This window comes from Oratosquilla oratoria, chromosome 32 (assembly GCF_046742065.1).
Source record: "Oratosquilla oratoria isolate Oo_2021 chromosome 32, ASM4674206v1, whole genome shotgun sequence".
Taxonomy (NCBI): Eukaryota; Metazoa; Arthropoda; class Malacostraca; order Stomatopoda; family Squillidae; genus Oratosquilla; species Oratosquilla oratoria.
In genome coordinates, this window is record NC_134808.1 from 12,852,090 (window position 1) to 12,862,089 (window position 10,000).

At 39.2% G+C, this 10,000-nt stretch overlaps 1 protein-coding gene across 2 annotated transcripts in view; it reads left to right on the top strand.

Annotated features, from left to right (window-relative positions):
• Positions 1–10,000, top strand: part of LOC143041779 (polyamine-transporting ATPase 13A3-like) — a 264,024-nt gene that overhangs the window by 61,739 nt on the left and 192,285 nt on the right. For both annotated transcript variants that reach the window (XM_076213829.1, XM_076213830.1), the window contains exon 4: positions 5,474–5,622. In XM_076213829.1, coding sequence (XP_076069944.1) covers positions 5,474–5,622 — 149 coding nt within the window. The remainder of the gene's footprint in view (positions 1–5,473; positions 5,623–10,000) is intronic.

Here is a 10,000-nt window from a genome sequence, read left to right on the forward strand (position 1 = left end):
AGACCCAACAAATTACAGAACGATTTCCCTTACAAGTACTGTAGCCAAAATTTGTGAAAAAGTTATCAAAAATAGATGGACAAAACATCTGGAAGAGAACAACATACTAAACCTGAGACAGTTTGGATTCAGACAGGGAAGATCATGTGCCACAAATCTGATCTGCTTTTACTCAAGACTATTAGATATGATACAGGAAAAGGACGGATGAGCTGATTGTGCTTTCCTATATCCACAAAAATCTTTTGATAAAGTGCCACACAGAAAACTATTAGGAAAACTGAAAACCATATGAGGGGTACAAGGTAAACTACTGGAATGGATGGAGCACTTCTTGCATGAAAAAAAAAAAAAACGAGAGTAGTGCTCAGAGGTAAAGGTTCTACTTGGGAAGAGGTGATTAGTGGAGTTCCACAGGGATCGGTACTGACTCCAATAATGTTTGCTATTTATATGAATGACATGGACAAGGGCGTGGACAGTTACACGAGTTTCTTTGCTGATGACGCAAAATTGTTGAGAAAAGTGAGCACTGAAATAGACTGTGAGTCGCTGCAGAGAGATCTGAACAAAATTTGGGAATGGAGTCAGAAGTGGGAAGTGGACTTCAACATCAAGAAATGTAGTATAATGGAATTTGGAAAAAGTAAAAACAGGATATCAGGACAATATAAAATCGGTGAATTTTTTTTTAAAGAAAAGGGGATTTGAAAAAAAGCCTGGGAGTAATCATCACAAAGGACATGTCCCCTGATAAACAGATAAACAAAATTGTCGGAGAAACCTACAACTTGCTGAGGTCAATAAAAGTGGCATTTACTTACTTGGACGAAGAAATGGTGAAGAAAATACTAGTCACACTGATAAGACCAAGACTGGAGTACGCAGCGACACTATGGTCACCCAGTACCAAAAAGAATATAAGGAAAATTGGAAGAATCCAAAGAGCAGCTACGAAGATAGCCCCTACACTTTCAAAACTATCATACGAAGAGAGACTGTCAAAACTAGAGTTACCGACCCTGGAACAAAGGAGAGAAAGAAGAGACTTGTTGACCATCTATAGAATCATGAGAGGTACGGAAGTTCTTGATAGAGAAAACTTACTAAAATGGGATACGAGAAATTCAAAAGGACATGGAAAGAAACTCAAAAAGGACAATTATAGAAGAGACCTGAAAAAGAACAGCTTCCCCCACAGAGTAGTGGATGTACGAACAAACTGTATAGAACAAACTGGACGAAATGATAGTTTGTGCAAAAATCATACACGAACTTATGAACAATTTAGATACTGCGAGATACAGAGACGGGTCACCACGAGCATAGCTCCCTTTCCAGTAAGATACAACTAGGTAAATATAACTAGGTAAATACACACACGCGCGCGCACGAAGGCACACGCACACTTTCCATACTACAGTACTATGAATTGCTTTGTGCGTTTCTGGTGGAGGAATGATATTTTGTCACACATTTTGTAATGTTGTGCTTGAAGTGAGAAGAAATCAAACCGATTCACCTGTTTATACACACTGCATTGGACTGCTTTGTCCATTTGTTGTAGTATCGTCTTGTTCCCATATTCCTATTTATCATTATCTTTTGCAAACCCAATCTAACCTCAATCAACCTCTGCAATATAATCTACTTTTCTCATGCTGTGAATAAGTCCGATGCCTATATCAAAAGAACAATATTGTGGTTAAGATGTTTAGGGTATTTCTTATTGATATTTGGTGTTCTTGTCTACTTTCTATGATGCTTGGACATCGGCTGACCAATTTGAAATGGAACTAGCCTCCGGTAATTCATGTTGTAATATAACTTATTGTCGGGGACTTGAAATTGTCCTATGAAGGGGTTATCACACTGGGCAATTTTTCCTCCAACATCCTACCTCCAACCCCCATTTGTATAACTAGAATATCACTTCGCTTACAGAAATCTAGACACCTCTAAGAACATGTCAACATTATGTCTAACATTCGTATAGGTTCACAATCACTTAGTTCATCATTCAGCTTTGCTATATATATTGTAACCTAAGTCGTTTTTACTCGAACTCTCAATGGTCAGCGCTGGTAAAGACCGTAGTAGCCGAGTGTGATAACCCTTTGAGAAGAGGTAGATCACTATACTGAGATATGTTCAACTGGACAGCATACAGGGTCGATGAATTGCATGCCACATGCCTGTCTTTAAGAGGTTATTACTCTCATTCGTCTCTGGCTCTACCGTCGGTGTTCAAATGAACATGGCAAGTGCTGTCGTTATGAATTGGGAATTACTCTAGGCTTGAGATTAGGCGGAATGAAAGAGTACAATACCAGGTTACCACACACGCGCGCGCGTGCGCGAGAGAGGGACGAGATGTCAGGATAGACTATGGTGACTAGTAGAATTCCGCAAGGGTCATTTCTGGTACCAGTAATGTTCTTTATATATATATATATATATAGAAGGCATGATATAAAGTACGTCACGCTACACTAATATGCTTACAGATGATGCAATTATCACGAAAAAAAATAGGATTGCAAAATTTTGCAACAAAATCTTGACAATATATATGCATGAAGTCAACAGTGAAAGATGAATTTTGATAAACATTATGCCGCTAATAGATTGTCAATAAGTTACTTTGATGAAAATGATTCAGATAAAAGAGGAAAAGAAGAGGAAGATTTGGGAATAATACTCACGGATAACGTGTCACCTGATAAACATGTCAGTAAAATACAGACTTCTGATGAATATAGAATTAGCTTCTCGTTACATGGATGAGATTATATAGAAAATAAAACATACGATGTCTGATACGCCCTAAATATAAGTATGCAATAGCTGTATGATCCTCACAAAAAGTGAAAATCAAACAAGATTTAGATAATTCAAAGAGCAGCGACCAAATTGGTCTTGAAGGTAAAACGTATGAAGAGATTAAAAGCATCGGGCATGCCATCACTAAAATACATTAAAATACATTTAACTTGTACTTGCTGATGATCCTGTCCTTTTTCCGGAGTCCTTGGAGGCCCTGGTTGTAGCCCTCGAGTCATTGCACAGGGAGGCGAGACCGCTTGGACTTCAGGTCTCCTGGACCAAGACCAAGATCTAGGAGTTTGGGGGAGTTACTGCTGGACACAGTTCAGTCTGCCCATCCATGTGGTGAGGACATTAAGGTCTTGGAAAGCTCTACATACCTTAGCAGTGTAGTACATAACAATGGTGAATCATGTCATGAAGTACCTCGAAAAAGTGGCATTGTCCATGGTCTTAAGAACTCTCTCAACCAGAGTATATGGCTTTGCCTTTATTTATGCAGGAGGACTAACCTAATTGTGTTCGTCTTACTGTACATTGAATACTGACTTGAGGAGGTATCTCGATGTCTTTGGTATTAAGTGCCTTTGGAGAATCATGAGGTATTGAATACTGACTTGAAGAGGTATCTCGATGTTTTTGTTATTAAGTGCCTTTGGAGAATAATGAGGTATCGCTGGAATGACTTCATATCAAACCAGAGACTATGAGACTCGGTCTAAGCCAGTTACCAGCATAATTGGTGAACGTCAACTCCGGCTATTTGGGCATGTGACACGTTTTCCCTGATGTAGATCCTAGTCTCAGGATTGTCTTCACAAGAGGCATCCTTTGATGGAGGAGATGAAGGGGACGTCCATGGTAATCATGGCTTGCGCAGGTTGATCGAACTTGTCGAGAGTTGTTTGGAGTGGGAAGGGAGGGTGGATGCATGCGAGCCTACTCTGAGAGACCATGGAGACTGGCGCCGGCGTGTGGGTGAGGCAACGCGCTCCCTGGCGTGTGTCTTCCATTGATGATGATCTAAAGACAGAAGAGAGAGAGAGAGAGAGAGAGAGAGAGAGAGAGAGAGAGAGAGAGAGAGAGAGAGAGAGAGAGAGAGAGAGAGAGAGAGAGAGAGAGAGAGAGAGAGAGAGAGAGGGGGGAAGAGAGAAGGAGAGGGAGAGAGAGAAGGAGAGAGAGAGAGAGAGAGAGAGAAAGAAAGAAAGAGAGAGAGAGAGAGAGAGAGAGAGAGAGAGAGAGAGAGAGAGAGAGAGAGAGAGAGAGAGAGAGAGAGAGAGAGAGAGAGAGAGAGAGAGAGAGAGAGAGAGAGAGAGAGAGAGAGAGAGAGAGAGAGAGAGAGAGAGAGAGAGAGAGAGAGAGAGAGAGAGAGAGAGAGAGAGAGAGAAGATGAGAGCGAAACAGTGAGAGAGAGAGAGAGAGAGAGAGAGAGAGAGAGAAGAGAGAGAGAGAGAGAGAGAGAGAGAGGAGAGAGAGAGAATGAGAGAGAGAGAGAGAGAGAGAGAGAGAGAGAGAGAGAGAGAGAGAGAGAGAGAGAGAGAGAGAGAGAGAGAGAGAGAGAGAGAGAGAGAAAATGAGAGTGAGAGAGAGAAAAAGATGGGCTTGGTAGTGTTTGGGTCATTAATAGCAATAAATAAGATTGACATAAAAAATATCCTAATCTGAAACATGTGAGTCACCAGGTCATGGAAACAAAGCAACAAAGAGCAAGTGTCAAAATGATGTCAAGAATCATGTTTTGATATAGATGCGTCGACTCTTGGAATATATTAGAAACTTAAATGATCCAAGATAAAACCATTAAGAAATTCAAGCCAAGTATGTCAGTTATGGAAAAAAGAGGCAGGACCCCAGGAGTTTTATGCATATTAAAATTGGGTCAATATAATTAAACTCAGTCACACTCTCAAGAGTCTTGTCAAATGTTGTGATTTTGAAAAGCTAGAAGACGACTTCGCTTACAGTATTCTAAACTTCTCTTACAGTATTCTAAACTTCTCTTGGTTCGTTATTCAGCTTCTTAACATATGACGCAAAGATTATACGACATTTCTAGATTCGAAAACAAAAAAAAATTGTAACTTAAGTCGCCTCTACTCAAACGAACTAACTTGACTCGCGTACGTGTGACGGTATAAATACATACGTAGAAGAATATACGCGCTTACTTTGCTTACTTTCACTGTTCTACAAATTCACTTATTTGGGAATGAGTTGTTCTTGTCGCCTCCAGACTGGGTGATTACCATAGTTAATCTGTGGAGTTAAGGGTTCATTTCTACATTCCTTGAGTTGCTTTAGGGCTTCGCTACATTTCATTTCACCTCCCTAATGTTGTTATCTAGTTAATTTCAAACACGACCTAGATTTCTTTTTCATGTTTCTACGAAAGTGATAATATGCATTCAAACGAGGTTTGAATGTTTGAAGACAAAGAAGAAATTGACACACAGAACTAATGCTTATCTTTTGTATTATATTGTTCTCGATTAAACTGTTATAATCATCTAAAATGTTCAGGCTGATCATATAACAACAACAATAAAAAAAACAATGTTAAGGGTAAAGAAAAATTCAAATGTTGCATCATTCAAATCAGTGAGCAACGTTTCGTCCCCCAGATTCTTATTTCTTCCTTTTCTTCCAGGATATTTATCAGCAGGTTTGGGAGGAAGACGTGTACACAGAGGAGATCAGAACGAAAGGCAGTAAAAGTCCGGAGAAGAGAAGGGCATTCACCAACAAGAGTATTAAATATGTTTGGGATGACGAGACCTTCCAGTTCGAACCAATCAAGTGAGTGTCCTTTGTTAACAGTAGGGGGAAATGTGGCCACTCTCGCAGTGTGAAGGCGTCATACACTGGGTTATTTTTAATCTAAGCTCCAATTAACAGCCGTAAAATCCCTATGGCAAACCAAGATCAATATACACCAGGTCTAACCGCTTGAGCCGTTCTGCGCAGCTTCTGACGTCATCTGGCTGCTTCCGTTTTCTCTTTGTGAAACACTGAAGAAAACTGTGAAACTCTAAGGAAGACTGGAACTATTATATTTCCCCCCCATTATCTCTCTCTCTCTCTAGCTCATTGCTATTATCAGTGTGTGTGTGTATTTACCTAGTTGTATTTTACGGGAAGGAGAGCTATGCTCGTGTGTCCCGTCTTCATATCTCATTTTATCTAAACTATTTTTAAATTCATGTATTTTTTTGCACACACCACTTTCTCATCTAACTTGTTCCAACTGTCTATTACTCTGTGAGGAAAGCTGTTCTTTTTCAGATCTCTTCTATAGCTGTCTTTTTTTATTTTCTTTCCGTGTCCTCTTGTATTTCTATCATCCCATTTCATCAGATTCTCTCTATCAGTAATTTCTATGCCTTTCATGATTCTGTAAATAGCTATCAAATCTCCTCTCTCTCTTCTTTGCTCTAGTGTCTGTAATTCAAGTTTTGCTAGTATCTCTTCATATGATAGTTTTGAGAGTGTTGGTGCCAATTTTGTAATTGCTCTTTGTATTCTTTCAAGTTTTTTTTTATACATTTTTTTGTACTTGGTGACCATATCGTTGCTGCATATTCCAGTCTTGGTCTTATCAGGGTGATTAGAATTGTCTTCACCATTTCTTCATCCAGGTATGTAAATGCAACTTTGATTGTTCTTATTAAATTATAAGTTTCTCCAAAAATCTTATTTATATGTTTCTCAGGTGACATATTATTCATAACATTGACTCCCAGGTCCTTCTCATTTTCTACTTTTTTTATTCCTTCTTATCCCAATTTATATGATCCTGTTATTTTGTTTTTGCTTTTTCCAAATTCCATTATACTACACTTTTTTGTATTGAACTCCATCTCCCACTTCCTACTCCATTCCTGTACTTTATTTAGATCACTCTGTAGTGATTCACAATCTTCTTCCGTGTTCACTCTTTTCAGTAGTTTTGCATCATCTGCAAAGAAGCTCATATAGCTTTCAATTCCTTCATCCATATCATCAATATATATAGCAAACATTATTGGGGCCAGAACTGTTCCTTGTGGAACACCGCTTATTACTTCATCCCATTTTGATTGTTTGTCTCTTATCATTACTCTCATGTTCCTTTCTTGCAAAAAGTCTTCCATCCAATTAAGCAGTTTTCCCTGTATTCCTCCTTCAGTTTCTAATTTCTTAAACAACTTCTTATGTGGTACTTTGTAAAAAGCTTTTTTAGGTCTAGAAATGCACAATCAGCCCACTCCTTTTTTGTAAATTTTTGTCAAAATATTCCATTTCTCTTCCACTGTTGTTTTTTCTTTGTATATTTCTTCCCAGTTTTCTTTTTGAAAGAATTCAGTTATTTTATCAAAGTTTGTTTTTCATACATCATTCTTCCTTTTCTGTATTGTTCATTTCTTTTCATGTATTTTTCTTCATTAAGTTCCAGTTCAATCAATATGTGGTCACTTTTACTTATTGGTGTTTTATATTCAACCTTGTCCACTATTCTAGGTTCAGATGTAATTATTAGGTCTAGTCTCGATGGTTCTTCCTCATTTCTATACCTAGTGTTCTCCTGTATCCACTGTGTCATTGTATTGTCAGTAATCATCTCAAGTAGAGCGTTTCCCCATGAGCTGTCTCCACCCTTTACTGTCATTTCTTCCCAGCAGATTTCTTTGCAATTAAAATCGTCCATCATAACTATTCTTCCTCCATCTTCCATTATCTTATTCAATGTTATCCTTGTGTCCTCTAACATACTTTTATATTCACTCTCTTCCCACGAGGCTGTTTTTGGAGGCACATAATTTATCACAAACTTTCTGCTCTTCTTATCTCTGTCTTCCACTTCGATCATAATCATCTCTACTGCATTCTTTCCATATGTGACACACCTCACGTTTATATCCTTCTTAGTCAGGAACATAACTCCACCCCCTTGTTTTGTCTCTCTGTTTCTAATCCAATAATTATATGCATCATGTCCTACACTGTTGGGTGGTAATGGACCTTTTAATTTTGTTTCTACAATTCCCATTATGTCCGGTTCTTTTTCCTTCAAATAATCATTCAGCTCATTCAATCCTGTTATTAATCCATCTATATTTGTGTAAGACACTCTTAGTTTTCTGCCACTTCCATTGTGTTCTCTGTTTCCCTTTTGTTTTTCTCTTGTATGTCGAATTTCCTTAGTTTCATATTCACTACTCTCCAATAGAATCTTTCTTTTTCTGACTCTGTTCTGTTCTTGTTTTTTTCCTTAGCTTCAAGTCTTTTCCCTTTTTCTTCCTCTCTTTCCTCTTTATTCATTTCCCTTTTTATCCATACCTTTTTATATTGTTCACTTGTTGCTAGTTTCCCTGTTTTGGATAAGATATTCTCTGCCGTCGTTTGTGACCTGAATTTAATCTTAATTGGTCTGGTCTTATCTGTACTATACTTTCCGAGTCTGAACTTCTCTTCGATTTGTTTCATTATTTCTGGTTCATCTTCCTGAACTAATTGTAGTAAACTGCTTACTTATTCATTTTCCTCTTTGATTCTTGTGGTTTTATCTGGGTTATGTTTCTCTTCCATTCCTAATATAATTATACATTTCTTTTTGTCTGCTAAGTCTCTTACAATATTCTCGTTCTGTCTCATCACTTTGATAACTGAGTCTTCAGTTTGTTCTTTCATTTGCTGTTTAATTATATCAGTAAATGCAACTTTACTGTTTTCTTGGATTGTCTTCCAACCCTTAGCTTCTTTAGCTATGGCCTCTTTGTTTTCTTTATTATTCCTCTTTAATTCTTCATTCTCCTCTTTCACTTCTCTTCACTGTCTTTTTAGTTCTTCTATTTCCTTAATTAAATTTTTGTTTGCCTTCTCTAGTGCTTCCAATCTTTCAACCCTTTCAGCCATTTTTGACATTCTGCCGAACCTACTCTCCCAATGTTCAGTCATTTGTTCAAGTTTTTCTTCGAGTCTTGCCAGTCGGGGGAGGTTGGTATCCTCCCCCCCCCCTCCTTAAATCCCTGGAAATTATTATCCTCACCTTCTATTGTGCTACTCATATCTATGTTTCTAATCTTTACATTTTTGTTAGACCCTTCATCGTCACTAAACTGGTCCGGCCCTCTTTTGTTTACATGCCGTCTGCCTGCCTGGACCAAGTCCTCTCCTTCCTCATTTCCTTCCATTTCCCTCAGTAATCCCTCCCCTTCTTCTTTTTCCTCACTTTCCCACTACACCACGAGCAATTCCCCCCCTGTAAATACAATAGGTACTTCCTTTGTTTTGGGATCCACGAAAATTTTACTTTTTCTTCAGAACGTCCTCTACGCCGTCCATCCGATGAAGTGTGTGTGTGTGTGTGTGTGTGTGTGTGTGTGTTTTATGGGAAGGGGATATATCGTCGTGTGTGCTTATATGTGTACATGTTCACATGTGTGTGTGATTCATCTTGGTCTTTTGAATCACGTATTGGACTCGTGATCGACAGCTATTTCCCTCCCGGAAGAGAGCTCAGAGCTCGTATGTCCGATCTATGAACTTACACGCACACATATCTCCAACTCCCCGCCCACGAGAGTTGGAGTATCGACTCGAAGCGCAGCGAGACTGAAAAAATTAAACCTGGACAGGATTCGAACCATATACCACCGATATTATGGCATTATATGCCAGACTCGTGATCGACAGCTATTACACCTCCCAGAAGAGAGCTCAGAAATCATATATGACCGATCTATGGGTAATGCTGTGACCTCACACACGCACACACACACACACACACACACACACACACACACACACACACACACACACACACACACACACACACACACACACACACACACACACACACACACACACACACACACACACACACACACACACACACATATACACACATTTCCCTTCCACGAGAGTTGGAGTAACAACTCACAGCGCAGCGATACCGAAATTATTTCAGCCCTGGACGGGATTCGAATTCGGATCGCCGTAGCGGAGGCCGCGATCGCTACCACCACGCCATCGAGTCGTGTGTGTGTGTGTGTGTGTGTGTGTGTGTGTGTGTGTGTGTGTGTGTGTTTGTGTGTGTGTGTGTGTGTGTGTGTGTGTGTGTGTGTGTGTGTGTGTGTGTGTGTGTGTTTGTGTGTGTGTGTGTGTGTGTGTGTGTGTGTGTGTGTGTGTGTGTGTG